The 19,729-nt window shown below is 38.3% G+C and overlaps 1 protein-coding gene across 1 annotated transcript; it reads left to right on the top strand.

The window, feature by feature from the left end:
- On the top strand, window positions 215–19,428 carry LOC109711804. Its single transcript, XM_020235045.1, has 20 exons — window positions 215–418; window positions 987–1,174; window positions 1,836–1,910; window positions 8,016–8,131; window positions 8,689–8,803; window positions 8,888–9,016; window positions 9,617–9,664; window positions 11,823–12,025; window positions 12,127–12,323; window positions 12,407–12,699; window positions 12,851–13,000; window positions 13,084–13,521; window positions 13,790–13,939; window positions 14,743–14,818; window positions 16,025–16,152; window positions 16,511–16,711; window positions 17,117–17,254; window positions 17,330–17,455; window positions 18,097–18,321; window positions 18,858–19,428. The coding sequence occupies exons 2-20, from the start codon at window positions 1,037–1,039 to the stop codon at window positions 19,017–19,019; spliced, it is 3,108 nt and encodes a 1,035-aa protein (XP_020090634.1). The 5' UTR covers window positions 215–418; window positions 987–1,036; the 3' UTR covers window positions 19,020–19,428.

The following is a 19,729-nucleotide window of genomic DNA, read 5'->3' as shown; positions in this document are numbered from 1 at the left end:
GATCTGCTGAGACGAGCTTGACAACTGGAACCCGCCCCGGGCCCGGGGGAAAGCTTTCAACGGTCACACAATCCGAAGCGTCCGCATACGCCCCCCTCTGCGACAAATAACGACCCTCTTCGTGAGCTTCGACTTCTTACCCCTCCCGCACTTTCATTCCAACGTGCGCTGCACCGCATATAAAATCCTAATAGGGCTTCCATTCCGGTGTAGTATTCTCTCTCTCTCTCTCTCTCTCTCTCTCTCTCTCTCTCTCTCTCTCCTCGTCCTATTTTTCTCCGCAGGGGTGGGAGAGGAACACGGAGAAGGAAAGGGAGAGACGAAGAGGAAGGGAAGGGAAAGGGGAAGGGTTTCGAGCCTCTTCCCTTCGATCCCACCCTCTCTCTCTCTCTCCCTCTACGTGGCGGATCGCTTCGAGGTGAGAGATCATGAGATCGATCCGTTTCCTCTTTCTTTATTCCCGTCATTTTAATCCCAATATTCGCTTCAATTTTGCAGAATTTTCCCCTGTTTTCAAACAATATGTTGATTCTACATTCGTTTAGTTGTCTTCGATCATATCTAGGAATTACGGAGAGCGATTGACAGAAATTGTGAATTATGTTGACAATTCCTGATAATTTTCGTCATTTTCCTCTAGATTTTGGTAATGATCGATGAAATAGTCAACAGGAAGTTTAAATTTCGTGCTAATTCTTGGCAACTTTGTTTGTTTGTTTTGGAAGTGCATTGGTTTTGTTGGTTCTCGGAGAACTGAGTCGTGACGTTGTTTGATTGAAGTCACTTCTGAATCAAATTGGTTTCTTTTTTTGTTAGATTTTTAAGATGTATAAATTTCCTGCTAATTCTTGATACTTTGTTTGGTGAATTTGAAAGTGCAATCTTTTTGTTGGTTCAGGGACGTTCAAGTCCCGATGTTGCTTGATTGATGTCAATTTTTAATTCAAAGTCGCTGATCATTTTTCCTATTCTGGGGCTGAATTTAGACTGATGTGAGGATCAATAGCACTGTTACAAGCAGTACAATCCATCGACAATGATGGGTGTGGTATCAAGGAATGTCTTGCCGGCATGTGGAAGCCTGTGTTTCTTTTGCCCATCCTTGCGAACTAGGTCTCGGCAACCAGTTAAGAGATACAAGAAAATTCTGGCTGACATTTTCCCCAGGTCGCAGGTATCTTGGTTACTTATTGGTAGTGCTTTTTTGTTGCTTACGGCGTTCAATAGAGCTCGTTAAGTAGTAATTTTGCAGAAATTTTACCTACTTCTGTTCTTGATGTAAATGTATTCTATGTTGCTGCGACATAGTCTCTGGTGTTGCTTTGTGCAAAGAAACTGAATTTGGAAATTGGAGCACTTTATGACGCCTGCTGACTAATAATCATATTGTTACTGCACGATTGAATTTTCTTTAGGGAAACTTTTTGCTCTGGTATGTTAGTCTGTTGCCGCTTCGTTCTAGGCTTGATTGATTCTTTTGCAAGATTTTCTCTTTTCACATCTGCTGTCCCACCTGCTTGTCTTCAATCATTTTTGTTGGATATTTTGCTTGTCTCATCTTCTGACATTGTCAATTTCAAGTAAGGAAAGCATAGTAACAAGAAGATGCCTATAGCCTACTAAGTTGATTCACTTGCTTGCCATACCTGTTTAAATTAATTTTTTCCAAAAGTGAAATGAAGAGGAATATTTTCTATGCAAAAGGTCATTCCAAGTGGTGGAAAAACTTCTTCTAGTATTTTTTTAATCATTGCGCAACACTCGATGCTCAAAGCAGTGTGGATTTGTACACGATGAAAAGGAAGAGTAATGCAGCTATTACTGCTTTTCTGCAGGATGAACAACCTAATGATAGAAAGATTGGCAAATTGTGTGAATATGCTTCCAAAAATCCACTGCGTATTCCGAAGGTAATTTGTTTATCTTTGGAACTCTTTTTTTTTCTTTTTTCTTGAAGGAACATCTTTAGAATGTTGGAACACGTAAAGCAAAATATAATTTGTTTTGATTATATAGCAAATGCAAAATAAAGATAGAACTGTGTTGCGTTCTTCTACTATAGAGGCAATCCTTTACTTGCTGTAAGTTTGAAATTGCTGCCTGCCACCATGAAGTGTAGAAACTACACATTAATGGGTAGCAGGCTGAAGAATGGGAAGCTTACATGCTTTAAAAAGAAAATTTAAGCTTAATCATCATTAATTATCAAAAAAAAAAATCTTTTGTCTTGTTCTTCGTTGTACATGGCGTTGACTTGAGTTCTAAGTGTCACGCCCCGGATTACTCGTTTTCCCGTGCTCTGCTCCATCGACGCGTCCAAGGTCCTCAACCTCTGCGCCTGCACCAATCGGAAGATCTCGGGTCTCAATCTCTGCTCGAATAGATAGACTCTATGCGCCTTATCCCTGGCCACGAACGGCACACAGTTTAGGAGTCGAGTGAACTCCCGAATGTACTCCTGGACTGTCCGCTCGCCCTGCTGAATCCTCTTCAGATCCTCCTCGAGCTTCTGTTTCACGCTGTTGGGAAAATACATCCCAAACAGCATTCCACAGAACTCGTCCCACTTCAGCTGCAACGCCACTAATCCATAGTCTTGTCTCACCCTCCTCCACCAGGCGTGAGCATCGCCTGCTAAGCAGTGTACTCCCAAAGACACCTGCTCCCTCTCAGGAACGAACAGATTCTTGAACATCTTCTCTATCGCACTGACCCAACCCTCAACAACCCAGGCCTAAGTGCAACTGCCATCGAAGGTCGGTGGATCAAAACGGTAAAAACGAGACAACCTTTCTGTCAACAGCTCCTGCTCGGCCTCAGTCATCTGTACCGGCCCTCTAGGAGGCGCAACTGGCGCTGCGGGAATATCCACTGGCAGTGGTACAACTGCGGCTGGTGTTGCCGCTGGAGTAGTCGGAGGTGGAACAGACGGCTCTGGTGCTCTCGGTACTGAACCCTGTGGCGGAGCTGCCCTCCCACATAACCTCTCCAACAACTCCCCCTGCCGCCTCGTCACCTCTGTCAGGGCTGCTATCTGTGCACTCAAATCAGGGGATGCTCTCGCCTTTGGGGGTGCACTCGGCTCTGCCTGCTTAGGCATCTCAGGTGGTGCGGCGCGATCCCTGAGCGATGGTCGACCTCGGCGACGATATATAGCTGTAGCTCTAACGAACAAAACAGGGGGTCAGATATAACAGAAACACTCTCGACCCAATCAAATGAAAGTCCAGAAGGCGGCCCCTGTTTCTCCTCAAAATTATGTTCGTCTGCAGCCAACATAATTTTTCTGGACCGAAACAGAAACTCCTTCAATCACTCTCTCCGCTTCAGGAGGAGTTAGAACAAAGAATCGTTGACTTTCGCGATAAATCACGCCTCTCTCGTCTTGCCTTCCTAAGATTTGCCAAACTTAGGGTTCCTAGGTTTCACCAACCTACAGCTAAGCTCTGATACCAACTTAATCTGTCACGCCCCGGATTACTCGTTTTTCCGGGCTCGTTAACAGACCCGTATACATAGGTATTTCCCCTGTATACGAAGTGAAAAGTAGAAGTACTTGTAATCATACAATACTACAGACAGTAGTATAGAGCAGATAGGAAAAATAAACCATATATAAAAAAAAACCGTGGTTCAATACATACATGTCATCCAGGGTAAACAAGTACTCGCTCTGGCGAGATACAACAACTGTATGTAAAGACCCAAAAACTACAACTACCTATAGCTGGTGCTCCTGTAGCTCTGCGACTCGAATGAAAGGGCTCTATCTCGCGACGCCCTTGCCATGATCAAGATTAGCAACAGCAGAAGCCAAAGGCAACGACTCTGCAAAACAGTGGTAACAACTGGGCGTGAGAACTACTATAAAAATAAGTAGTTCTCAGTAGGTACCGCCCTCAAACTCATCGGTCCACCCACTAAGTCTACAGGGATCAGCAGGAATAGTAAAGAAAGCTGGAACAAATCAAGCTATATGCCACTATACTATCGTGCTCTAAATCTAACCATCTGTAGAACAGTGTCAACTCAGACCCCATCTCAAATAAGGACTGTAGTCATACCCGTCCCCGGGACTGTGAACACACCCGTCCCGTCCGGTCGCGACTATACAGCTACCTCCACACTAACCAGTCGGTGGAGAGCAAGTCCAACCTGCACGAACGACACCAACGCAAAAACACAGCACTCGTCTCCGGAGTGGACTCGTGGGAGCTACCCAACCGAGTATGCAGCGTATCTTTGTCGAGCTCAATCAGGCTCTAACAAGCCAAAATCAAGTAGGTAGGGTCAAAACTGGTCTAGAAACCAAACCCACGTGCCCTCGGCACAATCTGAGATCAAAAACAGGCATCTAGGTCCACCGTCCACCCCGACGGCACTCGATAACCCGAAATAGCCTAGACTCTGCTGTAAAATAAGCTCGGCATCCCAGCATGAGCGTAAATGCATTCTAAACTACCCCGGATATCCATCGCGCTGAAACAGCAGTGATACAATCAAACCACGGCTCTTAGAGCTAAATCAGGTAGTAGAATCATATGACAGGTCGAATCGCTGGTTTTCTCCTAAGTCAAGTTTCAAGTCCAACATGTATATTCAACTAATTACTATTCATGCTCCAAATTCAGATTTCATACATTATACCAATCGATGAAGTTGAGCTACAACATGATATTCCGAAGTCGAAACTATACATGTTTACTATACATATACTTAGGAGCAAAACCGATGATAAGCCCACCTCTAGAGCAATTCCCTGGCAGCAAGAAGGTCACAAATTGTTGGAAGCCTCAGCCGAGATCACCCACAACCAGCAACAAAGCTACTCGAAGGATCTACACCCAAAATCCATCAAAATCCATCAATTCACCAAAAATTTCAGCACTTAGCTTAATTGTCTCAACTCCAATGTCAAAACTCATCTAATAATCTCCAATTCAGGTGAGGCAAGTTCCAAATCCAGTGAATAATGATGGAGTATCAACCTCAGGTCCAAAATCCTGCTCCTTCCAAGAATAGCATCAAGAATACCCAAGAAAACAGATTTTCAGCTCAAAGTCACCAGCAGTCCAAGAAAACATGGAATCGACCAAGCTAACGTCAACCAAAATCTGTAATTCTGGGCTTCGTGGATTCCTCTGGAAGTCGAGAATCCAGCAAACCAAGTTTCACCGCAATCCGACCTTCCTACGTTGCACACGAGCCAAAACACCGAAGGTCGTCGCTGGAAAACTACAGGATCAGCACTCCACTACCCTCCAATTGAAAGATTGGATGCAATTTGAGAAAATCTGAGGGTTGGAAAAGCAATTTGAGGCTTCTCTGTGAAGAATAGGTGAAACGAGCCCACTGTGATCGAACACCACCTATTTATAGGGTGTTAGAACGGTCCTATAAGCCTCAGGAACAACAGCTGCAAACCTGCAACTCAGCAGAAACGGGCACTTTCGGGCGCCCAAAACCTTTTTCTGGGCGTCCGAAACCTCCAGGTAACACACTTGCTCACCTTCGGGTCCTCCGCCCGCGGTGTGCTGTGCCCATAACTGGCTCCGGCGGACCTCACCTACCACCAGCCACGTGTCAGCGCAAACGATACTCACGAGGTGAACTTTCGGACCCACATCCGGGCGCCCGAAACATGGACCCAAATTGGCTTCCAGTTCTGCTCAGTTTTGCACTCAACTTCTGGGCGATCCAAAGCCAGTTCTGGGCGCCCGAATCTGGCAAAACTCCAGTTTTGCTTATTTGAGTGCGCCGAATCCATTTCTGCATCCATTTCGCACAGAAACGACTCTGACTCAGTCCGACACTCTCCAAATGTGTCGACCAGTCACTAACACTGAAGTCAATCCTATCCAAAGCTCAGAAACACTACACTAAGTATCATGATAACTTATCTGAACTTTGCTAGCTATACAATTTGCTTTCTTGATTGAAAATGCTGAAGTTTCTTGATCTTGTTTTTCATTAGTTCTTCTTTTGCATGATTATATCAAATGCACTTTTTTTTTTTTTTTTTTTTTTTTTTTTTTTTTTTTTTTTGGGAAAAGGTAGCATGCTACCGCTTGTGAACTAGGCTGCAATCTGAGGCAACTGGGCCTCCGTTTAAAAAAAAAAAAGACTAGCAGAAAAGATTCCAGGTGTTCCTAAGCGAGTGTATCATGTAGTCAAAAACTGATGCATATGTTAAAAACTTTCTATTTTGAGTATAATTGCTCTTTTTTTTTTTCTATGGTAATGACATACCTTTGACTACATGAAGATTGCAGTGGCCAATAGTTCACCTATATTCAATCTCCCAACAGCATTATGTATTATACAATTCAAATTTTAAAATGTTCACAAGAGGAATACACAGATGTTTAAAGTTGAGTCAAGCTAAACTTCCATTACAAATTGGTATAAATTCCTTGTCAAGTCAAATGTAAGCAAGAAAAGTTCTCTCTATGGAATGTAGTAGGGTGATTCTAGTGACTATTTAACTGCCTAATTTGTTGTTTATGCTCATGCAACCAACTGAAATATCCTTATTATCAGAAGAGTCTAAAAGTGTATGGGAGAGTACTTGTATCTATATCTAGTGCAGACTACTCATTCTGTTACTCTTGGATGTCTCTCATTAAGATGAATACTATAAAATAAGGACCCCTTGCTATGCCGGACCTACTGTTCCTCATAATGCTTCACCCTTCTAGAAGACGGTTTGCTTGACTTCGTTTATTTCCCCCACCTCAACTTCTGTTAGTCTTGGACTCGGCACCAACTACCCATTATGGCACTGCATATGGAGTGGAGAATCTCTGCGGAAACATAGGTTCCCCACCTTTTTCTCCTTCGCTCGTAAACCATCTGGCACAATTGCTTCACACTTCAAAAATGGATCATGGGAAAACCCTCTTCATCAACCTCTATCTGATAGAGCCTCAGCAGAACTTGCTTCTCTACTGAGCGAGATTTGTCATCTATCACCATCTTCCTCTGGTGACCAATTAGCTTGGCGCTGTTCCTGTACAAACAAACACTCAGTATCTTCTACTTACAGCTTCCTTTCCAACTGTGGAATATGCGATGCCTTCTACAACCTACTCTGGAAGCTGGACATCCCCCTCAAGCTCAATATTTTTGTGTGGCTAACTATATGCAACACGATCCCCACCTCTGAGAACTTGCAAAAAAGAGGATGGCCAAACATTGGTAACTATAGTTTCTGTGCTTCGAAACTTGAAATCTCACCTATCACCAATTCTGCGCCTGCACTTTTACCACCAACTTGCTTGTGCTCTTCCTCCGGAACTCCTCAGCTGGCTTTGGTAATTCCCTCTCTGAATTCTGTCTCTTTAGCAGAGCTTTAGTTCCATCCCAGGTGTGACAAGGATTCGACTGCTTCATGCTGGCAGCTATTTGGAGCATATGGTTTGAAAGAAATAGATGCGTTTCCGACAAGTAGTCAATGAATCTGCAGTGCCTTGTGAGGGTAATCATGGAGCTGCTCTTATTTTGGAGCAAAAATCGTGCCCACAAGACAGCCAACTCAATCCGTCACCTCTTTTCTGTTATGACTATCACACAATGAATACATAGATTGGGATCGGCCACTTCACTGTGACCCTCTTTTTCGTTCTTTTTTTTTCTTTTCCTTTGGTATTATGTAAGCTGAACTCACTTTAGTGTTAATACATTTATGGTCAATGGGCTCTCTTCCACGTCATTACAATCTTCCCAAAAAAAAAAAGAAGAAAAATGTAGCGCAAGAAGCCAAATAGCTAAATAAGCAAGACCCCACCCATTAGAAGATTAACAGATCCTTTTGTGATTTCCTAATACTTCATCATGCTCCTTGGCTTATGCTGAATTGGAAAAAGTTCGATTTTCATTGTTTCGGCAGAAAGTTCAATTTTATAGTTTTAATGAAAATTTTTCTCCTGTGGCTTCCTAACCTTTAGTCTTCTCAAAACAAACTCAATCCCTTTCTGTCTTTATCAATCTTATACTGGTACGCTCTTTTTCTGCAGATTACGACTTATTTAGAACAGAAGTGCTACAAGGAATTGAGAGTTGAGCACTTCGGCACAGTGAAAGTTGTCACGTGTATTTATCGTAAACTATTGATTTCTTGTAAGGATCAAATGTAAGTTGTTTCCTCTGGATGATGCTTTCTCCTCATTTTTCTAAATGTATGTAGGCTCCTGAAAGCAACTAATGCACATTTGGGCTTAGGTTTTGTGCTCCAGTGTTCTTCTTGATCTATTAACGTCTTCTCTTTCTTCAGCTAATTGGTGTTTTAACACACTTACTATTAATCTTTATATGATGTGTTTCTTCCAGATTACTAACATGACAACCTATATACATAAGTTCCTTTAATTGTTTAGGCTTCTTGATATGCACGATAGTTTCATTTTATTCTTAATTTGTGAAATATCTTTGTTGAATACTTCAACTTCCAAAAATATCCTTGTGCAAAACTGGATTGTTCACAGATTCACACAAAGGACCTACTAGTTTGAGGATAAATTTATTCCAACTGCAGTTTAACTGTACTATAGACTGCAGAGAATTGATGATTTCCTCCTACTGCTTTAAGTTCTAACTATTCGTGATGGAACTATTATTTTTCTTCTCTGACTTTCTATTTAGTTGTTGAAATAATGTCAGATAATGATGCATGGATCAAACCTGTTACAGGCCACTGTTTGCTAGCAGCTTGTTAACCATTGTATATACTCTATTGGATCAAAACAGACAGGATGAAATGCGTGTTATAGGTTGCCAAACTCTTTTTGATTTCGTCAACTGTCAGGTTTGGCATCATTTGGGATGTTATTGCACTTTTTAGTAGTTCTTGCCCATATTAAGCTTGACTTTTTGATGCTTTTCTGTACAGATTGATGGTACTTACATGTTCAATTTGGAGGGTCTAATTCCCAAACTTTGTCAGTTGGTCCAAGAAATGGGTGACGATGAGAGGGCACGTGATGTACGTGCTGCAGGGCTTCAAGCTCTTTCATCCATGGTATTTTTTTTTTAACTTATTATTGCAAACTTTATTATGATTCGGATTTTTAGTACTGAGGTCTTTGTGTAATGTGTGTCTACTGTTGATCCACCATAGTCGATGGTGTCTAAATTGTTTCCATGAACACTGGCTATTTGTATTGACAGGACTACTACTATGAAGTACCTTAGTAATGTGTTAGAACGCCAGCATAGCCAATCTTCACTGTCATCTAATTTTCTGCTCCTTTTGCATGATTAGTCTAATGTGTACATTTGAAAGCTGGAGAACTAACATGCAAGATCACTGACTTCTATATTCTTCATAAGATATAACTTCAAAAAGAAAATTTTTTCATGACACACACTGTTCAAATAAAAGCTTGCACACAATTTCTTTCCGTGCTATTTGTATTTACCCTTGTGGCATCATGAAATTAGGCTTAACTAAAATTAAAACAATTAGGTTCCTTGTGCTCACATCATATTTCTGATCATATGCGACTCAGCTACTTTGCATTCTCATAGGTTTCTGTATGAATCACTGACTCATATTTGTAGTTTTTTAACTAATTTAAGCATTAATAATGTGCCTTTTTGTCCTTAATATGATGTACAGGTTTGGTTTATGGGTGAATACTCCCATATCTCTGCAGTTTTTGATGATGTAAGCTTGAGTATTCCCCTCCTTTAAGTTGTTTTTCAGCCATTGAGTTTTGTTGATTCAGTTTGAATTATATTTTCTACTATTCTTCTTTTTCTTCTTCTTCTATTCTTCTTCTTCTTGTTGATATGGTATATACTGTTAAGAAACATGCAATGGAAAGGTTATTAATTGAGAGAAAATAATAGAAGATGCAATACAAATTGTTGTCACGTTTTATTAAGGATTAAAATGTCGTAGAATGGGGGCATGCTGGCCGTTGTCTGGCACAGTACAACATATGCACGCTTGCATGCCGACACGTGACACTTTTGCATGTTGACGGGCACGTACAACCTCCTATTGGGCATGCTTAGATATCGTCTTCTTTTAGTTTTTTTTTGTCCAATAAGGTCTTATAATGTTGTTTTGAAAGTTTTAGAGTAATAATTATAAATTTTGACTATGTATTGATTTGTCTCGATCTATTGGTGATAATAGTTTACTACACTTACTAGTTAATAACTTAATATAGTGGTAGTCTTCTTTATATGTAAAGTAAAATATAACTATAGGTAATAGAGAAAATAATTTGTTGCTTTTTTTATAAAAATTTGCAAGATCCATCCGTATTGATTTGATGAGGGACTATATGATGATTAGACTAATGGGAATGGGACCACAAGTGCATCAATAGTTCCTTTTCATTTTCAAATTTTTTTAAAAATATTTATGAAAAAAATTTGAAGAAAATTATTTTTCTAAATTTTTTTTTTAAAATTATAAGATCTATCCATGAAAATTTAATAATAAACCATATGATGAATAAATTTAGCAAGTTTATGATAAAAATTGATTAACTTTTAAATTTTTTTTATTTATCTTTATTTTTTTGGAATTTTAAAAATTATAAAATGCAAATTAGAGAAAATTATTTTTTCTTAAAATTCTTTTTACAGATTTTCAAGATTTATTGAAGAAAATTACTTTTTTATTAAAATTTTTAAGAAAAAATATGAGGTCTAATTAGTATGAATATTTAACATTAAACCAGATGACAAATACATAAAGTAAATTTAAATATAAATTGCTTCAATTTAGGTTTTGATTTTATTAGAATTTTCATGTTTCTGTAGAATTTTCAAAGTTAAAATATTGTAAATCTCATACAAAATGGTAATCCATCCAAGAAGATTAAAAATCGTACCATATAATGACTAAATCAAGTGGATCTATTTTCAGATTTTTATTAATTGTAAATAAAAATTTGCATAATTTCATATTTCTTCTGAAAAGGAACTTTACAAGTTAAATATACTCTAAATGTATGGAAAAAAAATTGTAAATTTTTTCTCTTACCTAATAAGTAGATCTTCATTTTTGCTATTTCATTGCCTTTTCTTTAAGACCGAAGTGATAAAAAAAAAGAGAAGAAGGGATTGAAGAAGAACTTAAAGAAAAAATTATGGGAAAAAAAGGAGGAAAAAATAAATAGGAAAAAAAATAGAGGAAGAGATGTGAGAAGAATGGGAAAGAGAGAGTAGAAGAGAAGGTAGAAGAGAAGAGGAGAGAAGAGAAGAGAGAGGGATAAGGGTCTATAGGAGAAACAAAAGAAATGTGGAAGTAAAATAAAAAAAAAGAAAAACACGGCATGTACTGATGTACCGCGATACCCTATGGGTATCACTCTGGATTGTGTGATACCCAAAGGGTATCGCGGCGCCGGGAGGCCAAGTGAGACCTCCCCTGTACCGTGCCCCCAGTTTGGGGCACGGTGCGATACGCCCCATGCCGTACTGCACAGGGCGATATTTAATTCCTTGTGTTGTATAATATTAAGTTTTCATGTGACTAAGGCCCTTAGTTATGATTGCGCTATTTAATTGTCTAGCATTATGATTTAAGGTTCAGCTTAACTAAACTTTGAAGATAGAAGTGATGATCACGTAAGCTATTTAGTCAACCTTGTCGCTTTCAGTGATATTTCCAATCTATAAGCTTATAAACTTATGGCGCAATCACGTATCCTTTCTTTTGTTTACTTTATCAACATAGTGAAATATTGAAATATTTTATTTAATTTATTTCACAATTTCCTATATCCATATCAGTGTGCTTTGAAAAACAGACTATTTTGCTTCATTGACTCCTAATGGATGCTTATTTCTTTAATATTTCATAGGTTGTTTCAACAGTCCTGGAAAATTATGAGAGCGCATATAAAAATTCTCATGATCCTAGTAATAGCAACCAAAAGTCCCATAACAGTTGGGTGCGTGAAGTTCTTAAAGCCGAGGGTCATGAGTCGCATTCTCTTGTCACCATCACAAGGGTTCCCTCTTGGAAAAACATCAGAAATGATCGAGGTGAACTAAATTTGACAGCGTAAGACTCTGACTACAAAACTAGAATTCTCGCTTTTGTATTTAACTTTCTTTTATTATCTATTTATATCATTCTAATCATCTGTCTCTTAATAAAAACAGTGATGATGCAAAGAGTCCTAACTTCTGGTCGAGGGTCTGTGTACATAACATGGCTAAATTGGCTAAAGAAGCGACCACCGTACGACGTGTTTTGGAGGCTCTGTTTCGTTACTTTGATAACAACAATCTGTGGTCACCTAGTAGTGGGCTTGCTCTATGTATCTTACTGGATATGCAGATAATAATGGACAGATCCGGTAAATACTAACTACCTTGTGCTTGAATCTTCATACTTGAACAGATAGAAGTCTTGTCTATGACATACATCTTTGGTTGACAGGGCAACATATGCATCTGCTGTTATCAATTTTAGTAAAGCATCTTGAACACAGGACTGTCTTAAAGCAACCTGAGATGCAGGTAGACATTGTTGATGTTACTACCTGCCTCGCCGAACAATCAAAAGCTCAGACTTCTGTCGCTATAATTAGTGCAATAAGCGATATGGTAAGGCATTTACGTAAAAGCATGAAGAATTCACTCAGCAGTGCAGGTGTTGGAGATGACATGATCAAGTGGAACAATAAATTCCAAAAATCTGTAGATGACTGCCTCGTTCAGTTGTCCAAAAAGGTCAAGTTTTTCTTTATTCTCCTTACTGTTGTATGCCAACTTTGCATTTGATATATCATTATTACTTCTATAACAAGTCCTGCATAATATCACAAAAGCCACCACTTATAAGGTTGTGCAGATTTTTAATTCCTTCATCTTTTCTTTTCAGGTTGGTGATTCTGGGCCTGTTCTTGATGTGTTGGCTGTAATGTTGGAAAATATTTCAGCCGCCATACCTGAGGCACGATCAACTGTTTCTGCAGTTTATCGAATGGCTCAGATAATCGCTTCTGTACCAAACTTTTCTTATCAGAATAAGGTTAGCTGATAGGAAAGCATTAATTTATTTTAACTGATCAATCATTTTCTGTAATACTTATTTGATCTTATTATATACCGCAGGCTTTTCCAGAAGCACTATTTCATCAACTGTTGTTAGCAAAGGTCCACCCAGATCGTGAAGCACATGTGGGGGCCCACCGCATCTTTTCTGTTGTTCTTGTTCCTACTTCTGTCTGTCCCTACTCCTTTTCAGCCAATTCAGATTTGGCAAAGCCATATGATCTCCAACGGACACTATCAAGGACGGTCTCAGTTTTTTCATCTTCAGCTGCTCTATTTGGGAAGTTAAGGAGAGAGATGTTTTCATTGCAAGATAGAGCAGAAGAGAATACTGATAAAATATTTTATAGTGTTGATGGACAACAAATTGGCAGGAACAATTCAAAGTTGTTTAAATTGCAATCCACTCAGAGCCGAACGTATAGTATAAAAGACTCTTCTTCATTCTCAGCAACAGACTTGAGTTCTTCTGGTAGTTCATACAAGGACAAGGAAATGGTAGGTGTTTGATACGAGTTACCTATACTTTCAATCCCATCTAACGCCTTATTTGGTAATATGGTGGCTAGAAGCACCGCTTTTATTCTTTGGAAGGCCCAAAAAAGTCCAAAAGCGCTTCCAATCTTTACTCCAATATATAAAATTGTGGTGGGAACTGCCACCAGAGAAAGCTGTGCTTTTAGCCTCCTCATTACCAAATTAGACCAAGTACTTCTTAGAGATAGTGAAATGTCCTGAAAAGTATTTTATATGTACTTCTTTTCAGGAACATGTGTCCCTTCGTTTGAGCAGTCGTCAGATCACTCTTTTGCTTTCCTCCTTATGGGCTCAAGCCATGTCACCTAATAATGGTCCTGAAAACTACGAAGCTATAGCTCACACTTACAGCTTGATGCTGTTATTTTCTCGAGCCAAGGTGAATACTATTACTCTATGGTTCCTTTATTTGTTATTGGTTTCAATAGTACCAAAGGAATCTTTTTCTTTGTTGTTTGGTAACCACTAAGACATTTGTATTCCTTGCCTCCTTAGTTGCTCCTTTTTGGTGCAAACCCTTTTTGCATGGCTCTAGAATGGTCATGTCAAGGTTTCAAGTATTGAGTGTGTCGCTTGATATTTGTTGTGCCGTGCCATGCCGTACTGTGCATCCGTGCCCCTTAATAACGGGGAGTTATCAGGGTCCTCACCTATACCGCGGTACTCCACACGGTACACGCAAGACAGCAGGATACCTCGTGGGGTGTCGCGGTACGTATTGCGTGCCTGTGAATCACGCACAATTTTTTTTTTTTGGTTTTTTTTCTTTTATTTATTATTATTTAACCTCTCTTTCCACCTTATCTTTTTCCTTTTTCTTCTCTTCTACATTCTCTACCTTGTTTGGTAATCATGTCCACCCTACAAATGCTGAGATCAGTTTGTAGTTGACTGTCCAAAAAAATGCATGTTGTTCATATGGAGCTAGCTTGTTTATTTTGTTTCTTAAGTAGCTCTGATTTCAGTTTCCATAATAGGATTCATGGTGTTTCTTTGGTTTTCTGGCTCTACTAATTACTATCTAATTACTGTACCAGAACTGCTCTGGTATCCATGCATGCCCTTCTTCTTACACAAACTTGTCAATTTGATCATTGTTCTGTACCAGAACTGCTACTGTTACAGAATGTAAACTTCCATTGTATTGATTATTTGATAATTGACCTAATCATTCTTGTGCAGAACTCTATTAATGAGATTTTGGTTCGAAGTTTTCAGCTTGCTTTTTCACTAAGAAGTATTTCACTTCGAGGAGGAGGTACCTTTAAAAGTTCATTTTATTCATATCTTCCTATTTTCTTGCTAATTTGCAGTAGTTATCAAGTGGAACTTAAAGATACTGTTGGCGTGTCTGATATTGCCATATCTTATCTAAATAGGGTATGTTGATTTGGTGTGTCAAACATGTAACTTCACGGTATCTTAGTGCTAGCAGTGGTACAGATATTTTCATAAAGTATGTGCATTAAGTTGTCCATAAGGTTCTGTTGATCATGTTTCTGAAGGAATGCACACTTGATGCACAGAAGCACATGCACATATATGTGCATATAGCTAGACTTCTATGTATTACCTGACATTCTGAAGCATCCTGGTAACATAGGTTGGAGTTATTAGATAGCCTCTCTTGCTGGGAGGTTATCTAGCAACCTAGGTGTATTTGAGTCGAACCACTAATTTTCATGTCAGTTCTCAATGTGTTTGCAGGTTGCCGTCGTGACAATGACCACCACCACCAAAAAAAATAAAAAATAAAAATAAAATAAAATAAAATAAAAATAAAAACAAAAACTTCAAGCTATAATATGTATGCTGAATTCAGGTTACACTCCCTAGATCATACATTGGTGGTATTCACGTGTGTTGGGATGCTTTTATATTTAATCATGCATTAGCAGGAGGCCTGTGCAATTCATGTTAATAGTTTTGAAAATGGAAAGGCAGATATCTCTGTAAGTGCTTCTGTAGTAACATACTACATGTGTCAATTCAAAAACAAAAAAAAAAAGAAAAAGAAAGAAAAAGCAGCACTAGATGTAAGATTCTAAATTTAGGGAAAATAAAAAGATGTTTGCCGTGTTGTCTGTGGTTTTAGGATCAAGTCAAACAGGAAGTTTTTGTTTTGGAAATCCGACTTTACATGCATAATACAGGTGTATAGATCGAATCTCTTGCAATTTTTTAGAAAATATTGAAGTAACACCTATTGGTTATATTCGCTATCTCCATTGATTGGATGTTTTTGATCTTGGTTGTTTCTCTCCATCATCTCCAACTATGATTGTTTGCAGCTTTTATAATGCTGTAAGTGTCAAGAGTTTGACGGTTATCATCATCCCATACCATACAGTACATGTTAATTTAGTATTCATGCAGTTACTTCACCATTTCACAACAAACTTTACTTTTTCTAGGTTTATTAGTTTATTGATTAGAGAAACCATTTTGTTCTTTCCCTTTGTAGGTGCCCTACCACCTTCACGCCGACGATCCCTTTTCACTTTGGCAACTTCTATGGTTGTGTTTTCTTCAAAAGCTTTCAGCATATTGTCTCTCATTCCAATTGCTAAATCTTCACTAACTGAGAAGACGGTAAGCTGTTTAACTATTTTCCGCTTGTGGGAGTATGTTTCTTCTGTGTATAAAAAATCTTGCTTGAAGTGTCTAAATTTCTAAACAAACCAGACAAGAAAATAGTGATACTTAATGCCTTCATCAATAAAATTTCATTTTAACAGTTCTTCTTCATCTTATCTGGACAAAACATCGGCATACACTCAAAGCTAATTTGAATTTGATGTTTACTGCTGTGAAGGGCCATTGTGAAATTAAGCATATGTTCTGCTTTCCGTGTTAATTGCATGCTTTAAATGATACTAATTGAGTTTCATAAGCAATTATTGTATTGCTTTAACCTTCGATTGATATGAACAACCCACACTTTTGCCAGGTTGATCCATTTCTTCGCTTGGTTGAAGACTGCAAACTTCAGGCTATTGACATAGCAGCTGAACATCTGACAAGAATTTACGGCTCTAAAGAAGATGATACTGCTGCTCTGGAATCTCTCTCAGCAATTACAGTGAAGGAGGACCTGTCAAAGCAGTCCATGGTTTCTGAGATCGTGAATAGCTTGGAAGACTTACCAGATGTAAATGCTTCACTAATCTTTATCAATCTATTTAGTATTAATTACAAATTTAGTCCGTACATTTCAGTTATGTCCTCAAGTGTTTTACTTTCGACAGTTTCATTCCTCAGTTTGTTCTGAGTAACATTTATGTCCTTCTGTTAGACAATCATCCAAGTAAACACCATGCTGACATTATTGTTAAGATTGAAACCTCAAAAAATAATTACAATGTCATCAAACTTGACTGCTATGTGTGCAAACTTTGTTGATTAAATTGTTAAATTGAAATAGTGAGAACATAATCAAAATCGTGATCAAACTTCAAGAACTGAATTTGTAATAAAGCCATATATTTATTCCTTATTTCTTAGTGTTTTATTTATTAATCATAAAATGTTGCCATTGCCTTTGCTCTTGCTGCAGTCGGAACTGTCTGCGATAAGAAAGCAGCTACTGGAGGACTTCTCTCCAGATGATGTCTGCCCATTGGGGGCTCAGTTTATTGAGCCACCTGGACAGACTCCGCATTATAATTCCAGAAGAGACTACAAATCTAAGGAGGTAGTCACATCACATACTTTCTAGTTATAAATGAATCATTATATGATGAGTTGCATGAAGCTTTGGTTTTTGCAGGTCATACCCATAGAATTTTTATTAGAGGATGATGTTTTTGCTGAACAATCGGACAGTTTAGCAGAACCTAGGTCACAATTGTCAGTGGACGTCAATCTTTTGAGTGTCAATCAACTCCTGGAATCGGTACTCTTCCAACTTTGCTGATGGATTTTGTAGTTAGTGACATGCTTCTTAATAAAAGTCTCATGCTTCTCAATAAACTAGGCTTGAGTGTGTAATATAGAGGCATGTGATTAAGTTTATATTCCATGCTTTTGAACCGAATCTGCTGATACTCTAGTAATTAGATCACACAAGATTGAACTCCCTATTTACGTGTATATGACAGCTTGATGCAAAGGAGTCTTATAAGAGATCTAGCAGATTCTTTATGTTTTGAGTTGATAGTCCATATCATACTCTGCACCGAAATAAGGAAATATTCTAGGTTGTTAAGATAAAAAAGAACCTACACCTGCCAGATTTGCTGAATAGGTGATGCTATCAGTTATTCTGACAAAGGAGACGCAAAGAAGAACCATTTCAAGATGTTATCAGAAAGAGCTTTTTTTTTTTTTTTTTCTATTTGAGTGGGTTCATGGGATCTATCTTTAGTATCAACACATAGAAACATTTTTTGTTTCTTATGAAGAAAATTGGATTTAAAGAGTCATAGTGAGGGCCCTTGATATTGTTGATGCCATCTATCTTCTTTGCATCTTTAACACTAAATGCTTAAATCGTATATATGTATATATGCTAGAAAAAGTTGTATATTTGCGCAGGTTTTGGAGACTGCACGACAAGTCGGGAGGATGTCAGTCTCCAACACCACAGATTTACCATTTAAAGAAATGGCTGGTCATTGTGAGGCTCTTTTGATGGGGAAACAACAAAAACTATCTGTCTTCATGAGCACCCATAAACAGGAGGTTCTCCTTACCAGCGATTCGGAAAATAACAATCAAGTCAAATGGTCCGCAAACTGGCATTCCGAACAGTTCCAAATGGTATGAAAATATCTCTTCCTTTATTTTCAACATCATATACACACGTTGTCAAGTATCAACTAGTATGTATGCATGGTAGGTTTAATTTGTATAAAATTTCATGACGTTGAATATGTTCTCAATAGATTTTGAAGAACTTTTTTTGCTGATTTACTAGATCCTCACAAATTTTAGATTAGGCATTCTTTTGTCCTTTCTTCATTGGATACAAAAAAAAAAAGGCCGAGGCCTCATCTAGCTACATTTTTTTTTTCTTTTAACTCAAATTTATGTGATTGAATGTGGAAGTAGGTGGGCTTGTCTTTTCTTGTTATAGTTATAAAGAATAAATTTGAAGTCTATCTCATTATTTCAATTTGGATTTCAAAATATTTTGTGCTGCATGCCTTTCTGTCTTGTGCATCAATAATATTCTCCTGCCTCTAACGAGATGAGATCTCTTGTGGTACAAAATAGAACCATATATTCTTTCTCGCAATTGATGACTATATTTTAGTTTTTGCGTATACTGTTAGCTGAGTTCTCCTTACATGCAGATTGGGGATTCTTACTACGAGCAGAATTTCAATTTATACCAGCAGAAAGTGACTGCAACCACTCCACTATTGTGCGCAACTGAATACCAGTGCCAACCTAATTACTTGAAGCTCCCCGCATTGAGCCCATTTGATAATTTCCTAAAGGCTGCTGGATGTTGAACAGAGACATTCTCTAAAGATTTTTTGATGCACTCTTATTCATGACTGTGTTAAGTGGATCACGAACAAAAGTGTGGATTCTTGTTGTCGCAGCTCTTGGTAAGTTAAGAAAATGTTACAGAAAGGTGCAAAGGTTGCAATATATTTTATATCATCCACTTTATTCTTTTATGTTTTGTATATCGGATGATTAACCTCCCTGGTATATTTACTTACATTAACCTCCCTGGTATATTTACTTACATCGGAGAGGCTATTCTGTCTTTTGATCTGATTAATTGGCTGATCGATATCTTGAATCGGTGGGTTCATGAGTGTGATTATATCTCATAGTAGATAAGTGTTGTATGTATTTGTAGAACTTGATATGATATCTGAAATATATAGTCGGAGATTTAAGCACTGTTTAGATTTTTTTTGTAGTTTCTCCTTTATAGCTTATCTTGTCATTCTCTCTTCTCTAAGTTTGTCCGAACGAGCAAGCGCAAATTCAAGTGAATAGAACTAGTGCCTGGTATTATTAATCTATTTGTACTAATGGTAACGAAGTTTGTGCATCGGATTATCGGACACTATTCTTGCAATCTGAGTCATTGGTGGAGTTTAGCTTTTGCTTAGTCCTTTCATTTTTTTGTTTTCATGTAGAGCTATCAGTATTTCTTGTATATTTTGAAATGTGTACTTGTTAAATTGTCAGAGTCACGTAGCTT

This window comes from Ananas comosus, linkage group 6, assembly GCF_001540865.1.
Source record: "Ananas comosus cultivar F153 linkage group 6, ASM154086v1, whole genome shotgun sequence".
NCBI lineage: Eukaryota > Viridiplantae > Streptophyta > Magnoliopsida > Poales > Bromeliaceae > Ananas > Ananas comosus.
The sequence above is the reverse complement of the archived record's forward strand: the minus strand, read 5'-3'. Positions and strand labels throughout refer to the sequence as shown.

What these genes read in the sequence shown, in the direction of transcription:
- LOC109711804 (XM_020235045.1), top strand. Translation starts at nt 1,037, where the DNA reads ATGATGGGTGTGGTATCAAGGAATGTCTTGCCGGCATGTGGAAGCCTG. An exon ending in ATCCACTGCGTATTCCGAAG is followed by an intron (nt 1,911 to 8,015) that starts GTAATTTGTTTA and finishes CTTTTTCTGCAG; the next exon opens with ATTACGACTTATTTAGAACA. An exon ending in TCTCTGCAGTTTTTGATGAT is followed by an intron (nt 9,665 to 11,822) that starts GTAAGCTTGAGT and finishes AATATTTCATAG; the next exon opens with GTTGTTTCAACAGTCCTGGA.